The sequence below is a fragment of the Oncorhynchus masou genome, chromosome 6 (genome assembly GCF_036934945.1).
Source record: "Oncorhynchus masou masou isolate Uvic2021 chromosome 6, UVic_Omas_1.1, whole genome shotgun sequence".
Taxonomy (NCBI): domain Eukaryota; kingdom Metazoa; phylum Chordata; class Actinopteri; order Salmoniformes; family Salmonidae; genus Oncorhynchus; species Oncorhynchus masou.
Window position 1 is genome coordinate 57,956,061 of NC_088217.1, and position 18,151 is coordinate 57,974,211.

Below are 18,151 nucleotides of genomic sequence, written 5' to 3' on the forward strand. Positions count from 1 at the left end.
ATATCTAGACACTTTTCCTATGTTGTATCGGTCCATGTTGCTTGTTATATTAAACTTACCACCTGCTTCTCCCAGTGTCTATGTTACGCAATCTATCTGTGATGTGTCTGTGTTTCAATGTTGTATTCTTAAAATAACATTTCCTTTTTGTCTAGTCGTAAGATCTTCATTCTATTTTATTTGATTGGCACTCTCTCTCTCTCTCTCTCTCTCTCAGTATAAAACCTATACTACAGTATGTGGAAAGTATGTGGACACCTGCTCATCAAACATCTCATTCCAAATTCTTGGGTATTAATATGGAGTTGGTCCCCATTTGCTGCTATAAGAGCCTCCACTTTTCTGGGAAGGCTTTCAACTAGATGTTGGAACATTGCTGCGGGGACTTGCTTCCATTCAGCCACAAGAGCATTGGTGAGGTCGGGCACTGATGTTGGGCTATTAGCCCTAAGTTCTAATTCATTTGATAAAATATATATATATTTTTTTACCTTTATTTAACTAGGCAAGTCAGTTAACTTCTTGAAACTCCCCATCCCGGATCCGGGATCGTGACTAAAGCCTCAGGCTCATTAGCATAACGCAACATTAACGATTTCTGAAAATCGCAAATAAAATGAAAATAATGCGCCTACTCTCAAGCTTAGCCTTTTCTTAACAACACTGTCATCTCAGATTTTCAAAATATGCTTTTGAACCATAGCAATTCACTAATTTGTGTAAGAGTATGCTAAGCTAGTTTACCATTTTGAGTAGCATTTAGCACGCAACATTTTCACAAAAACCAGATAACCAAATAAATAAAATAATTTACCTTTGAAGAGCTTCGGATGTTTTCAATGAGGAGACTCTCAGTTACATAGCAAATGTGCAGTTTTTCAAAAAAATATTATTTGTGTAGGACAAATCGCTCCGTTTTGTTCACGTTTGGCTATGAAAAAAACCTGTATACAGTTATAGCCTGAAGCTCATTAGCATAATGTAACGTTAACGATTTCTGAAAATCGCAAATAAAATGAAAATAATGTGCCTACTCTCAAGCTTAGCCTTTTCTTAACAACACTGTCATCTCAGATTTTCAAAATATGCTTTTGAACCATAGCAATTGACTAATTTGTGTAAGAGTATGCTAAGCTAGCTTAGCATTTTGAGTAGCATTTAGCACGCGACATTTTCACAAAAACCAGATAACCAAATAAATAAAATCATTTACCTTTGAAGAGCTTCGGATGTTTTCAATGAGGAGACTCTCAGTTACATACCAAATGCGCAGTTTTTCCTGAAAGTGTCTGTGTGTAGGAGAAATCGCTCCGTTTTGTACATCACATTTGGCTACCGAAATGAACCGAAAATTCAGTCACCTACAACGTCAAACTTTTTCCGAATTAACTCCATAATATCGACCGAAACATGGCAAACGTTGTTTGGAATCAATCCTCAAGGTGTTTTTTCACATATCTCTTCATTGATATATCGTTCGTGGAAGCCTGCATTCTTCTCTGAATTCTGTGGAAAAATACTTGCAGCTGACTTTTGCGCACCAATTTCGGTGCAGGACACCGGGCGGACACCTGGTAAATGTGGTCTCTTATGGTCAATCTTCCAATGATCTGCCTACAAATACGTCACAATGCTGCAGACACCTTGGGGAAACGACAGAAAGGGCAGACTTACTCCTCTCGCATTCACAGCCATATAAGGAGACAATGGAAAACAGAGCCTCAAAAATCCTGCTCATTTCCTGGATGCCGTCTCATCTTGGTTTTGCCTGAAGCTCACGTTCTAGGGCACGCACAGAAAATATCTTTGCAGTTCTGGAAATGTCAGAGTGTTTTCTTTCCAAAGCTACCAATTATATGCATAGTCGAGCATCTTTTTGTGACAAAATATTGCGCTTAAAACGGGCACGTCTTTTTATCCAAAAATGATATAGCGCCCCTAGAGTTTCAAGAGGTTAAGAACAAATGCTTATTTTCAATCACGGCCTTTCAAAGAGTTTCAATGGGGTTGAGGTCAGGGCTCTGTGCTGGCCAGTCAAGTTCTTCCACAACAATCTTTGCAAACCATTTCTGTATGGACCTCGCTTTGTGCATGGGAGCATTGTCATGCTGAAACAGGAAAGGACCTTTGGTGCCACAAAGTTAGAAGCACAGAATAGTCTAGAATGTCATAGTATGCTGTAGAGTTAAGATTGCCTTCACTAGAACTAAGTGGTCTAGCCTGAATCACGAAAAGCAGCCCAGACCATTATTCCTCATCCACCAAACTTTACAGTAGGCACTAGGCATTCGGGCAGGTGGTGTTTTCCTGGTATCCACCAAACCCAGATTTGTCCATTGGGCTGCCAGTTGGTGAAGCGTGATTCATCACTCCAGAGAACACATTTCAACTGCTCCAGAGTCCAATTGCTGTGAGCTTTACACCACTCCAGCTGATCTTAGACTTGTGTGCAGCTGCTCGGCCATGGAAACCCATTTCATGAAGCCAGACAAACATTTCTTGTGCTGAAGTTGCTTCCAGAGGTAGTTTGGAACTCGGCAGTGAGTGTTGCAAATGCAGACAGGCAATTCTTACACGCTACGCTCTTCAGCACACGGTGGTCCTGTTCTGTGAGCTTGTGTGGCCTACCACTTCGCAGCTGAGCTGTTGTTGCTCCTAAACGTTTCCACTTCACCATAACAGCACTTACAGTTGACCGCTCTAGCAGGGTAGAAATTTGACGAACTGACTTGTTGGAAAGGTGGCATCCTATGATGGTGCCATGTTGACAGTCCCTGAGCTCTTCAGTAAAGCAATTCTACTATCAATGTTTGTCTATGGAGATTGCATGGCTGTGCGCTCTATTCTGTACACCTGTCAGCAACAGGTGTTGCTGAAATGGCCGAATGCACTAATTTGAAGGGGTTTCCACATACGTTTGCAAATATAGTGTATGTGAATCCATTTTGCGGTTTATCATATGGCATGCATTGCCAGTGCAGCCATAGGCCTACAGTATGATGTAATTCCTGGCTTTGTGAGCATCTCTCATCTGAATGAGGGAATAGCTAAATTCATACATTGTTCACATGTTGAGCTTTACACATAACTAGGACTGACCAGGTGAATCCAGGTGAAGGCTATGATCCCTTATTGATGTCACTTGTGTATTCCACTTCAATCAGTGTAGATGAAGGGGATGAGACCAGTTAAAGAAGGATTTTTAAGCCTTGAGACATGGATTGTGTGTTAAACTGTTTTATTTATTACATGCGCTGAATACAACAGGTGGCGTCACGTCTACTCCTGCTCCTCCCCTCCAGGGTTTGACATCCTCGTTTACTATCCACCGGTCCTTGCTACCCATCATCAGGCACACCTGGACACTATCACCTTCCTTCCCATATATTTAGCACTCAGTTGTTATTTCCCCTCAGGTGTTATTGACTCTTTTTCCATGTCCCGACATGACATTAAACTCTCCAACTGCACCTGCTTCCTGACTCCCAGCGTCTACATTACAGGAGACCTTACTGTGAAATGCGTACTTACAAGCCCTTAACCAACAATGCAGAGTTTTAAAAAGTAAGAAACATTTGCTAAATAAATTAAATATAAAATGAATAAATAAGAAAAAAATAAGTCGGCCAATGCAAATAGTCTGGGTAACCATTTGATTAACTGATCAGCAATCTTGCGGCTTGGGTGTAGAAGCTGTTAAGGAGCCTTTTGGTCTCCTACTTGGCATTCTGGTACCACTTGCCATGCAGTAGCAGAGAGAACAGTCTATGACTTGGGTGAATGGAGTCTTTGAAAATTTTTAGGGCCTTCCCCTTACACCGCCTGGTATAGAGGTCTTCGATGGCAGGGAGCTCGGCCCCAGTGATGTACTGGGACGTATGTATTACCCTTTCTAGCGCCTTAATGTCAGATGCTGAGCAGTTGCCATACCATGCTCTTGATGGTGCAGCTGTAAAACCTTTTGAGGATCTGAGGTCCCATGCCAAATCTTTTCAGCCTCCTGAGGGGGAGAAGGCATTTTTATACCCTCCTCACGACTGTGTTGGTGTGTTTGGACCCTGATATGTCCTAAGTGATGTGGACACCAAGGAACTTGAAGCTCTCAACCAACTCCACTACAGCCACATCAATGTGAATGGAGACGTTTTTGGCTCTCCTTTTCCTGTAGTCCACGATCAGCTCCTTTGTCTTGCTCATGATGAGGGAGAGGTTGTTGTCCTGACACCACACTGACAGGTCTCTGACCTCCTCCCTATAGGCTGTCTCATCGTCATTGGTGATCAGGCCTACCACTGCCGTGTCGTCTGCAACCTTAATGAGTTGTGTGTGGCCATGCAGTCATAGGTGAACAGGGAGTACAGGATGGGAATATGCACGCAACCCTGAGGGGACCCGGTGTTAAGAATCAGCGTGGTGGATGTGTTGTTGTCTACCCTCAGCACCTGGGGGGACCTGTCAGGAAGTCGAGGATCCAGTAGCAGAGAGAGGTGTTCAGTCCCAGAGTCCTTAGCTTAGTGATGAGCTTGGAGGGCACTATGGTGTTGAACGATAAGCTGTAGTCAATGAACAGCATTCTCACATATGTGTTCCTTTCGCCCAGGTGGGAAAGGTCAGTGTGGAGTGCAGTAGAGATTGCATCGTCTGTGGATCTGTTAGGGTGTCATGCGAATTGGAGTTGGTCCAGGGTTTCTGGGATGATGTTGACGTGAGACATGAACAACCTTTCAAAGAATGTCATGGCTACAGATGTGAATGCTATGGGTGGGCAGTCATTTAGGCAGGTTAACCTGTCTGGCCCACCCGGGACGCAACCGCACCCCCTGCCAACAATAAATGCAAATGCGCTACGCCAAATGCTAATAGCACTCGTTAAAACTCAAACGTTCATTAAAATTCACATGCAGGGTACCCAATTCAAGCTACACTCGTTGTGAATCTAGCCAACGAGTCAGATTTGTAAAATGCTTTTCGGCGAAAGCATGAGTAGCTATTATCTGATAGCAGGCAACACGCCGAAATACCAGAAGGGGACGTAAACAAAGGAATTAGCGTAGCCGGCCCTACACAAAACGCAGAAATAAAATATAAAACATTCATTAACTTTGACGAGATTCTTTGTTGGCACTCCTATATGTCCCATAAACATCACTATTGGGTCTTTTTTTCGATTAAATCGGTCCTTGTGTACCCAAAATGTCCATTTACGAAGACCATCAGATCCAGGAAAAACACATATTTTAAACGCAACGTTATTTTAAAATTAAAAACACTTCAAACTACTTCTGTAATCCAACTTTAGGTATTACTAAACGTTAATAAACGATCAAATTGATCACGGAGTGATCTGTATTCAATAGGCACAAGTTTGGGAAACGTAGTCAACTTTTCCGGTTCCATTGTTTACAGCTGTGGACTTGACAACCGGATGTGGCTATTACTCAGATGACCAACGATTTAGTTTAATCGAAATCACAACACTGGCGACATCGTGTGGAAGCTATAGGAACTGTATTCTCAGCCTTAAGTATTTTTCCTGCCAATAGACAATACATGGACTGGCGGATTGATTTTTTCTCTGTCGATTTAGTGACCAGGTTTTCTAGCGATTTTGACCACGGAACTCGTTCTGTTATAGTCACAGACGCCATTGAACCAGTTCTAAAAACTTCAGAGTGTTTTCTATGTACACATACTAATCATATGCATATACTATATTCCTGGCATGAGTAGCAGGACGTTGTGAAATGTTGCGCGAATTTTAACAGAATGTTGAAAAAAGTTGCCCGATCTCTAAGAGGTTCTTGGTGTTCATGGGCACAGGGATTATTGTGTTCTGCTTGAAACATGTAGGTATTACAGATTGGGTCATGTAGAGTTTGAAAATGTCAGTGAAGACACTTGCCAGCTGGCCAGTGAATGCTCTGAGTACGGATCCTGGTAATCCATCTGGCCCTAAGGCTTTGTGAATGTTAACCTGTTTAAATTTCTTACTCACATCAGCTACAAAGAGCGTGATCACAGTCATTCAGAACGCCTGGTGCTCTCATGCATGTTTCAGAGTTGCTTGCCTCAAAACGAGCATAGAAGAAATTTAACTCGTCTGGTGGGCTCGTGTAACTGGTCAGCTCGCGGCTGGGTTTCTCTTTGTGATCTGTGATACTGTAGTTTGCAAGCCCTGCCACATCCGACGAGCGTCAGATCTGGTGTAGTAGGATGCTCTCCATCCAACCTCACTGAGCTCGAGCTGTTTTGCAAGGAGGAATGGGGGAAAATTTCAGTCTCTCGATGTGCAAAACTGATAGAGACATACCCCAAGCGACTTACAGCTGTAATCGCAGCAAAAGGTGGCGTTACAAAGTATTAACTTAAGGGGGCTGAATAATTTTGCACGTCCAATTTTTCAGTTTTTGATTTGTTAAAAAAGTTTGAAATATCCAATAAATGTCGTTCCACTTCATGATTGTGTCCCACTTGTTGTTGATTCTTCACCGAAAAATACAGTTTTATATCTTTATGTTTGAAGCCTGAAATGTGGCAAAAGGTTGCAAAGTTCAAGGGGGCCGAATACTTTCGCAAGACACTGTATGTCCGTTGCGTTATGCTAATTAGTTTCAGGCGATGATTACGCTCCCGCATGCGGTTTTGGGAGTCACAAAAGGCGGTTTTGGAGCAGTGGCTTCTTCCTCGCTGATTGGCCATTCAGGTTACGTCGATATAGAACTCATTTTACCGGATATATATACTTTTGTATCTGTTTCCTCCAGCATCTTCACAAGGTCTTTTGCCTTTGTTCTGGGATTGATTTGCACTTTTCACACCAAGGTACTTTTATCTCTAGGAGACAGAACACGTCTCCTTCCTGAGCAGAATGATGGCTGCGTGGTCCCATGGGGTTGATACTTGCGTTCTATTGTTTGTACAAATGAAGTGGTACCTTCAGGCGTTTGGAAATTGCTCCCAAGAATGAACCAGACTTGTAGAGGTCTACAATTGTTTTCTGAGGTCTTGGCTGATTTGTTTTGATTTTCCCATGATGTCAAGCAAAGTAGCGCTGAGTTTGAAGGTAAGCCTTTCCAGGCTGTTTAAAAGCACAGTCAACTTAGTGTATATACACTTCTGACCCACTGGAATTGTGATACAGTGAATTATAAGTGAAATAATCTGTCTGTAAACAATTGTTGTAAAAATTACTTGTGTCATGCACAAAGTAGATGTCCTAACCGACTTGCCAAAACTATAGTTTGTTAACAAGAAATGTGTGGAGTGGTTGAAAAACTAGCTTTAACCTCTTGATACTCCCCATCCTGGATCCGGGATCGTGAATAAAGCCTCAGGCTCATTAGCATAACGCAACGTTAACGATTTCTGAAAATCGCAAATAAAATGAAACTAATGCGCCTGCTCTCAAGCTTAGCCTTTTCTTAACAACACTGTCATCTCAGATTTTCAAAATATGCTTTTGAACCATAGCAATTCACTAATTTGTGTAAGAGTATGCTAAGCTAGCTTAGCATTTTGAGTAGCATTTAGCACGCAACATTTACACAAAAACCAGATAACCAAATAAATAAAATAATTTACCTTTGAAGAGCTTTGGATGTTTTCAATGAGGAGACTCTCAGTTACATAGCAAATGTTCAGTTTTTCCTGAAAGAATCTTTGTGTAGGAGAAATCGCTCCGTTTTGTACATCACATTTGGCTACCGAAACGAACCGAAAATTCAGTCACCAACAACGTCAAACTTTTTCCGAATTAACTCCATAATATCGACCGAAACATGGCAAACGTTGTTTGGAATCAATCCTCAAGGTGTTTTTTCACATATCTCTTCATTGATATATCGTTCGTGGAAGCCTGCTTTCTTCTCTGAATTCCATGGAAAAACACTTGCAGCTGACTTTTGCGCACCAATTTCGGCGCAGGACACCGGGCGGACACCTGGTAAATGTGGTCTCTTATGGTCAATCTTCCAATGATATGCCTACAATACGTCACAATGCTGCAGACACCTTGGGGAAACGACAGAAAGGGCAGGCTCATTCCTCTCGCATTCACAGCCATATAAGGAGACAATGGAAAACGGAGCCTCAAAAATCCTGCTGATTTCCTGGATGCCGTTTCATCTTGGTTTTGCCTGTAGCTCACGTTCTAGGGCAGTTCTGGAAATGTCAGAGTGTTTTCTTTCCAAAGCTATCAATTATATGCATAGTCGAGCATCTTTTTGTGACAAAATATGCTTTTCAACCATAGCTACACAAGCATTTGTGTAAGAGTATTGATAGCTCGCATAATAGCATTAAGCCTAGCATTTAGCAGGCAACATTTTCACAAAAACAAGAAAAGCATTCGAATAAAATCATTTACCTTTGAAGAACTTCGGATGTTTTCAATGAGGAGACTCTCAGTTAGATAGCAAATGTTCAGTTTTTCCAAAAAGATTATTTGTGTAGGAGAAATCGCTCCGTTTTGTTCATCACGTTTGGCTAAGAAAACCCCCCGAAAATTCAGTTATTACAACGCCAAACCTTTTTCCAAATTAACTCCATAATATCGACAGAAACATGGAAAACGTTGTTTAGAATAAATCCTCAAGGTGTTTTTCACATATCTATTCGATGATAAATCATTCGTGGCAGTTGCCTTTCTCCTCTGAACCGAATGGAAAAATGCACGCAGTTGGAGATTGCGCAATAATTTCGACGGAGGACACCAAGCGGACACCTGGTAAATGTAGTCTCTTATGGTCAATCTTCCAATGATATGCCTACAAATACGTCACAATGCTGCAGACACCTTAGGGAAACGACAGAAAGTGTAGGCTCATTCCTGGCGCATTCACAGCCATATAAGGAGACATTGGAACACAGCGCATTCAAAATCTGGGGCACTTCCTGTATGAAATTTCATCTTGGTTTCGCCTGTAGCATTAGTTCTGTGGCACTCACAGACAATATCTTTGCAGTTTTGGAAACGTCAGAGTGTTTTCTTTCCAAGGCTGTCAATTATATGCATAGCGCCCCTATATCGAAGAAGTTAATGACTCCAACCTAAGTGTATGTAAACGTCTGACTTCAACTGTATGTATGGGAAGCTGTGGGGATGACGTTGTCGATTTATTTATTATGCCGGTGACTGATGTGATATACTCCTCAATGCCATCGAATGAATCCCCGAACATATTCAAGTCTGTGCTAGCAAAACAGTCCAGTAGCTTAGCATCTGCTTCATCGGACAACTTTGGTAATGAGCATGTCACTGGTACTTCCCGTTTGAGTTTTTGCTTGTACGCAGGAAACAGGAGGATAGAGTTATAGTCAGATTTGCCAAATGGAAAGATGGCAGCAGCAGATAGGTCAGCTCTGCTTCTAACTCCTAAGCAACTCTGCAGTATTTCGTTTTTTTTGTGTGTTATTTCTTACATTACTAGCCCAGGAATTGTTTTGTTTCATTACATATAACCGGAATGAACATTTGGATATCAGAGCGGCGGTAACTCACCAACATTACAACCAGGAATACGACTTTCCCGAACTGGATCCTTTGTTCGTAACCCCCAGGGCAATTGAACTGATTTCCGAGGCTGATCCAAAACACAGCCGGCAGTGTCCATTCAGCCAGCTGTATTCTCAGTATATCGCGCAGACAGTATTAAAGAACTCTCCGGGAAGAAATAATGCGGGGGTGTATATTTCATGATTAACCACTCATGGCATACAGAAACTCAAGTCCTTTTGTTCACCCGGAGCTGATAATGGACTTCATTAAATCGCAGAGGGAGCACGTCCCTATCCACATCGACGGGACAGCAGTGGAGCATGTGGAAGGCTTCTCTGTGTACACATCACTGATGATCTTAAATGGTCCACCCACACAGACAGTGTGGTGAAGAAGGTGCAACAGCACCTCTTCAACCTCAGGAGGCTGAAGAAACTTGGCTTGGCACCTACAACCCTCACAAACTTTTACAGACGCACAATTGAGATTAACCTGTCGGCTGTATCACTGCCTGGTACGGCAACTGCACCGCCCGCAACTGCAGGTGGTGCAGCAAACTACCTGCCCTCCAGGACACCTACATCACCCAATATCAAAGGAAAGCCAAAAATATCATCAAGGACATCAACCATCCGAGCTATGGCCTGTTCACCTCACTATCATCCAGAAGGTGAGGTCAGTACATGTGCATCAAAGCTGGGACCGAGAGACTGAAAAACAACTTCTATCTCAAGGCCACCAGGCTGTTAAATAGCCATCACTAGGAAGCTTCCCGCCGGCTACGTAACCCTGCACCTTAGAGGCTGCTGCCCCATATATATAGACTTGAAATCACTGGCCACTTTAATAATGGAACACTAGTCACTTTAATACACTTTACATATTTTTGCTTTACTCTTCTCATATGTGTAAATACTGTCTTCTATTCTACTGTATTTAGTCTATGCCACTCTGACATTGCTCATCCTAATATTGATATATTCCTTAATTCCATTATTTTACTTTAAGGTTGTGTGTATTGTTGTGTATTGTTAGATCATAATTAATTGTCCATGTATTGTGGGTACAGAGATGAGGTACAGTGGTTCCTCCTTTAAAAGTTGTGAGCTTACAAAATCTGACAGAAAACATCAGAAGAAATAGACTACACAAAAGTACCTGCTCTATCCAGAATAGCCTACTCTCTTTGACAGCTGGGCCTGTTATCTTTTCACCCTCCTCCAAAAAATGCTAATGTTTGCCATTATCAAGAGTGGCACTGGGGCTAAAACAATACCCTACATAGTGTGGGAGGACTGCACCTAAAAAGTCTGGAGACTCATAACTAATCGAAGAGCATGCATGTATATGTCCTGAATAAAAGATGAGGAGTCAGTGGTACTGTAGGGTTCACTTGACTTTGCAGCACAGCAATATTCTCAGTACACAGGGAGCATGGGATGTCAGGAACAATGACCCCATTGTCAGTGTTTCCAGATTCCAGATTATCCTCCTGATAAAGAAGGTCCTCCACCTGCTGAATAAGGAATGCTCAAAAGAAACAAATCTGTATTAGTGGCGATAAATTTGGCAGCAACAGGGGCTTGATAGTCCAGTGAAAATGGCTGAGTGTTTATGTGGTGTAAATCTTAAAATTAGCAGCTGACAAAACAAGGTTTTTTAAATTCATGCATGTGAGACAGGTTCCGTGTACAACAAGACAGGCAGAGAGGAATAGAGAAAAAGAACACAGAACAGTTTAATTACCTCTGGTTACGGCCACTTTTTCCAGCAATAAAGCTTCCACGGCCTGTTCCTTGGACAGTGAGCATACATCTGGCAATATCTACATTTTTGACCCCTTGATCAGCTCGCACACTGAAAGTAAAGAAAATAGCTTTTTTTGTAGATATGAAAACAATAACTGAGATATGACTATTCAATCTAAAGCAGCAGATGTCATTTTCGGGATACTTCAGCACAAAAAGCTAGTTTTGTGGTTCTTCATTTGGTGATGGGAAATATTCAATATGCATACAGGGGGAGCAGGAACAGAGTATTTTTGATGAGCAATGCAACAAAGCTGGATCATTCTGGCAATGATACCTGCACCATCTATACGCTGCAAAGACTCCCTAACTCTTCGCCATTGTACACGAGGGCCCATTGCTTGGAGACCATTCTAAAGACCGCATGGGACATCTTGCTTTAATGGCCTTGACTTTCTGGTCTAACTCTTCATCTGACATATCAGAATAGCATTCCCTGACAGACATATTGTGTACTTTCATCCTTCTGTAAAAAAAGCAAACCGTTACACTGTCATGAAATATGATTACACATCGACTATGAAACAAATAGGACATCGCCTGCTTATGAGTTGCCATGAAAGAAAGTTAGATGAATTGAACTGAAAATGGTGAGAACAGTCGTTCGTAGCTAAATGTTTTTGGTTAGCTTGAGAATAATAATTGCATGATTTATCATTCTACAGTATGTATGTATCTATGTAATATAGTAGAATGTTATGAACTGACACTAAATCGTAGGAGCTAACTACTAGCTATGTAGAAGTTGGACAGAAGAACTCCCAGTGCTGCTTACCTGAGATGCCATCATCACACAGTCCTTCGTAGGTGTCTGCTATGACTTCCTTTGTGTTGGAAAGAAAGGCTGAACAATATTGGTTGTAGCCAAACTGACACTCAAAAAATGGCCAAAATGGAGGGTGGTTGATCGCAAAATTAAAATGGAGTTTTGTTTTCATATACATTTTTTGTTCTCTAAATATTTTTGGCAAATACATGCAGTTTTGCGCTCTATTACAAAATATTTGATTTTGATTGCAAAAAAATGTTTTTACTTTGAAGCCTCGTTTTTGCGTTCAGAACTATTATTTTTGATTGAAAATAAAACCTTTCTTTCAGAAAAATTATTTTTGATTGAAAATTAAAAAGTTTTGCTCTGGACAACAATATATCAATTTGTTGCTAGTTGGGGAGTGTGGCTTATAGCTGAACAATGGACTATTCAACCTTTACTAAAGAATAGTCTAATAGCTGAGCTAGGTGTGAAAAAACCTTGTCTTATCACAGACGAGATTTGCCCTAACGACCAAGGGGAGTTAGAGCACTGATTATGCTTTTGGGTCCCAATGCACTACTGTGTCTCCAACTGACAATGATTGTGCAATATAAACCAAATAATAAACTGATAATTGTGCACGTCTTCGAATAAAAAAAGCAGGCAGCAGGTTTCGAACCCTCAACCTTCTTGCCCGAAGTCCAGCACGCTATCGACTGTGCACCAAAAGCGTGCTCAAGCCGCAGAGTCGATACAGCGCGTCCTTGCGATAGCTTGTTACTCAATGTAATAAATTAATGACTTTTCAAATAAGTTACCTTACAATTTATGTTGGCTGACAATTTGTTAGCTACGCTGTCCTTATGAACCACATAGCTTACATACTGCTGTAATGATATGCTATCTACCTAACGTTGATAGTTTTACATCAAACTTTACAGCATATTAACTATAGGCTAATATTAACTAATGTTTATTGACTTGATTATTTCTGTCATTCTTCCTCCCTGTCAGGGAATTGAACCATGGTCCCCCGTCCGGTCCGAAAATTAATTAAGCAAGTTCCAGTCAAAAGTTTGGGCACACCAACTCATTCCAGGATTTTTCAATATTTTATTATTTTCTACATTGTAGAATAATAGTGATGACATCACAACTATGAAATAACACATAATGAATCAGTTAGGAACAAATTCGTATTTACAAGGACAGCCCTACTCCTTCCTCCCCGTTGGGGGATTGAACCCCGGTCTCCCGTCCGCACGACACAGGAATTCTTTAGCTAAATAGCCCAGTACTGTACTGCCGACCTTCACGTTGTACAGCACCATATTTTCTGTTCCATCCTAGTGGAAACCCAGGAGGTTTGAATTTTTCTTAGAATAGAAACACCATAATATTAATAAAATTAATTAAGTAAGTACGAGTCAAAATTTTGGACACACCTACTCCAGGATTTTCCTTTATTTTTACTATTTTCTACATTGTAGAATAATAGTGAAGACATCACAACTGAAATAACACATATGGAATCAGTTAAGAACAAGTTCTTATTTACAAGGACAGCCTACTCATTCCTCCCCGTCGGGTAATTGAACCCAGTCTCTCGGGTGCCCTCCCAGTCTCTGGTAATAACAATATGGAAGACTATCAAATGCTTCTCAGAGATGCCCTCTGGTGGTCAAACTAGCACTAACTTGAATTAGCAGAAAAATGGATGACAATTAAATGACATGCCATAGTATGACACAACTTTTAAAGGAGGAACCACTGTAGTCATTCAAAAATCATGTTGAACCCTATTATTGCACATACATTGAGTCCATGCAATTTATGTGACTTGTAAAGAAAATGTTTACTCCTGAAGTTATTTCAGTGTGTCATAAAAGGAGGTTGAATGCTTAATGACTCCACACATTTCTGCTTTTCATTTTGTTATTAATTTGTAAAAAAAAAATGAAATTCCACTTTGACATTATGGGGTATTGTGTGTGTAGATAAGTAACACAACAAAATGTGGAACAATTCAATGGGTGTGAACACTTTCTGAAGGCACTGTACATGCAGTTATTCATTTAATTTAACCATTATTTTACAAGGTAAGTTGACTGAGAACATTCTCATATATAGCAATTACCTGGGGAATAGTTTCAGGGGAGAGGAAGGGGGATGAATGAGCCAAATGGAAGCTGGGAATGATTAGGTGGTCATGATGGTGTGAGGGCCAGATTGGGAAATTAGCTAGGACACCGAGGTTAACGCCCCTACTCTTACGATAAGTGCCATGGGATCATTAATGAGCACAGAGTCAGGACACCCGTTTAACGTGCCATCTGAAAGACGGCGCCATACACAGGGCAATGTCCCTAATCACGGCCCTGGGGCATTGGGATATTTTATTAGACCAGATGAAAGAGTCCCTCCTACTGGCCTTTTAACAGCTTCTGGTATCCCATCCAGGAGCCAACCCTGCTTATCTTCAGAGACAAGCCATCCATGGGGGGCAGCAGGGTGATATGCTGCTGATGTAACTATACGTTTTTATCCACACACTGGCAATTGTAATGGCATTCATATGCATTGTCTCTCAAGCTTTAAAACTACAGTATCGGTATATTGTTTAAGGAAAGCTATTTTAAATGAGCCAAACTTTTCTCTAGATACAATCCAAAGATATTATGCTGTGGGATCAATAGCAGTGAAACATCCCCCCCAAAAATGACTACGCAATTTTCAATTTTAATAAACTACCTCAAGATTGTAAATTGTCTTGTTCATTGCAAGTGACTCGCAATTTTGGATAATGTGTTTTCTTACATTATTTTAACAAAATCTTCTTGGTCAAATATAATGTTTTTTCTATCATAGAGAACTTGAGAGATGTTAAATTCCGCATTGGGCAATGGTAAAAACAACAAGTGAAGTACTGAATCAGTATTTCACAATTCAAATAATCATTATTTATTTCTAGTGTTTCTAGTGTAAACTCATTGATATAGTACCATGGATGAATGCATTTAGTTTATTCAACAATTTATTAGAAAAGAGAGAAAAATAACAAAAATCATAATTCTATTCCTATACAAAAAAGTCATACAAAGTATATATTTACAATACAGCGCAATTTCTTTTAATTTTATATTTTTAAATATTTATCATATACTGTAAATTGTAACACTACCTACTTTTTATTTAAACCTGCTTTATTTTCTCCCTCTTCACTATGATTGACTCGATGCGACATCCCCTTACACCGGTTACTAACAAAATACCTTTTCAGATACTTCCGGAACTCCTTGTCCCGGACACCATAGATGATGGGGCTGAGGAACCTGGGGAGGATATAGACGATAAGGTAATTTGCGAAGCGAATCTCCAGGATGTGTCTGGGTAAGAGGAAACGCAAGACAGTCTCCACGGTGGGGGAGGTGTAGGACATCATGCACATGAGGAGCTGCCCTCCGTGGAGCAGGATGGTGTTCCTGGCCCGCTGGGCAGACTGCTTCTCTGAGGACAGAACCCTGGCAACGAACAGGATCCGGAGGTAGGTGTAGACCAGGGTGAAGAAGACACAGGAGAAGTAGATGGTGTCGAAGGCTTGCCTCTTGTAGGTCAGAATGGGGTCCTTGAAGACGTTCTGCCTCAGACAGAACACGCGTGTGTGGAAGAAGCTCAAAGACTCAGTGGCCAAGGTCACAAAAAGGTCGGTGATGTCGGGCACCACACAGATGAACCAGATGAAGCCGATAAGGGTGTAGGTGCGGCGTGCCGTGCAGATCTGAGCGTGGCGGAGGGGGTTGCAGATGGAGATGTAGCGCTCAATGGCCATGCCAGCGAGGTTGACTGGGGAGGTCCTGGTGGTAAAGACAGCCACAAGGATGAAGAAGCAGCAGAATGACACGTTAATGGTATAGAATATGTAGCTTAGCACGAACAGGGTGATGGTGACAGTGAGCTGGATGGCATCGTTGATGACCATATGGATGAAGAGGATGTAGCGCGGGTTCCCGTAGAACACACGGTTCATGAAGAAAGTGGCCACCACGATGCTGTTGATGTAGCTGAGGCTGAACCACACCAGCACCATGATCAGGTTCTTCATGAAGGCAGTGGTGAATGTGTCTCTCTCAAATATCTGCAGGGCATAGCTCATATTTCCTAGTGGACCGGCCGATGAGTTCATTGTTCCTAGGCTGGGAACACAGAGAGAAAGAAAGAGAGAGGGATGAGATTGGAAAATCCTTAAAAAAATATTGAATACATTTTATAACCTGTAGAAGTAAAATAACCACAGAATGTCACCTCATTGGTCAGTCCAAACAGTTTGAAATGTCATGTCTAAATACAAAACTGTACAAATTCTGTGATGTTTTTAATCACTATGCCTAACATAGGCTAAATAAACATTGAAGTGGAAACTAGTATGAGTCCTTTTTTTAAAGTTTCTCTTTACTTTTTTTACAGCCAATACAGAGCATAAATGTTTGAAAATACACACGCATCGTATACGCCCTCTCCGGCACTCGAGGTCGTCAGGCTGCTCATTATTACGCACACCTGTCACCCACCATCGTTATAGGCATCATCAGACTCACCTGGACTCAATCACCTGCCTGATTACCATCCCTATATACAGTATGTCACTCCCTTTGGTTCTTTCCCTAGGTGTATTTGTTTCTGTTTCGTTGTTTCATGTCTGTATGCTACTCGTGTTTCTTTGTTTTGTTCCTTGTTATTTATTAAAAGTCACTCCCTGAACTTGCTTCCTGACTCCCAGCGTACACGTTACAAGCTTGTCCTAAAGAACACAGAAGTTTTGGACTAAGAATACGACAGCTTTGAACACTTGCTTCAAGGAATACAGTTCTTGGCAATAAAAAATTACCTGTTCAAAAGGTATCACTACAGCAAGGTACAATACGTTGCTGTTAAATGTCAAACTATTTTGAAAAGTGACACTAAGCTCCAAATTCATTAGTAGTCATAACAATAATCCAAGTAACACAGTGTATTTTAAAGCAAATCTTTTTTTTACTGCATTGCAGTAAACATCCCTCAGCTTTTTACTGAAAAAGTGGTGGGGTAAATGCTTTATTGTTTTAACTGCAGATTGCCCACACAACAATCATATAATTGAGGAAAAATTACAGCCTTTAAGTATTCATATGAAATTGAAATCTATGCATATCATACATTTTAAGTCCTTCTGTGCCACTGTTTATATAATGGGTTGAACCTGTTTGGAATATCACTGAATACAATTTTTTTGCGTTTTAAGTCCCATAATTTCATTTGGAATTAATGGCTGCGTTTACACAGGCAGCCAAATTCTGATATTTTTCAAATAGTATTTTGACCTTTCAGATCAGCGCGGATGTGATTGGTCAAAATACCAATTACTGGGGGAAAATAATCAGAATTGGTCTGCCTGTGTAAACGCAGCCAAAGTTACATATTTAGATGCCAAAAAAGTACCTAATTGCAGGTGTATATGCTGAAAGTCACATTCTTTATGGGAAATAAAAGTAATATGGTGGCTTAAAGGCAAAGCTTTGTCATTCAGAATAATGTAGCAGATTGGTATAGACCTGAATGTACATATGAATAGACCACAAATGCTTAGATTGATATTAAATGAGCTTATTTAAGGAAATGGCTTTCTCACTGAATCACAAATTATATAGCAAGTAAATCTGTGTTCAACATACACAGCACAAATAACAACCTTCCACCTCACCTTAGTATCTGTGGAAGGAAAATGTGTATAGTCTTTAATTCCAAGAAATGTCCACTTACCTCATCCCACTTTAGTTGCATAGGTACCAAACAGGTAGGAGCTGTCTTATAAACACTTGATTCTGATGTCATCATTGAGTAGGTAGTAGAGAAAAAACAATCCATAATGCATGTCCAGGGATTGGCTCTGATAAGCATAACCTTAGGAATGTTGCACAACAAACTAGGTGTGCAAAACAATTAAGGCTAAATATAGATAGTTGTTTGAACTGTGTTTGGAATAACACTTGCCATGGAATATGTGAGGAGGCAAGCAGTGTATTTTGTCATGCAGTGAATCTGTTTGAAATCTCCCCT

General features: G+C 40.9%; 1 protein-coding gene across 1 annotated transcript; it reads right to left on the reverse strand.

Moving 5' to 3' along the window:
- Positions 1 to 4,068: 4,068 nt before the first annotated feature.
- Positions 4,069 to 16,208, reverse strand: or90a1 (odorant receptor, family 90, subfamily A, member 1). Its single transcript, XM_064967953.1, has 2 exons — positions 15,311 to 16,208; positions 4,069 to 4,304 (listed from the first exon to the last, which is right to left on the reverse strand). Exons 1-2 carry the CDS (start codon positions 16,158 to 16,160, stop codon positions 4,069 to 4,071), a joined length of 1,086 nt encoding a protein of 361 aa, XP_064824025.1. The 5' UTR covers positions 16,161 to 16,208.
- Between the last annotated feature and the right edge of the window lie 1,943 nt (positions 16,209 to 18,151).

Coding starts and splice junctions, on each gene's coding strand:
- or90a1 (XM_064967953.1), bottom strand. CDS start 16,160: ATGAAGAACCTGATCATGGTGCTGGTGTGGTTCAGCCTCAGCTACATC. Junction 4,305..15,310: donor GTATTTTGTTAGTAACCGGT/GTAAGGGGATGT, acceptor TTAAGGTTGCAG/ACGACACGGCAGTGGTAGGC.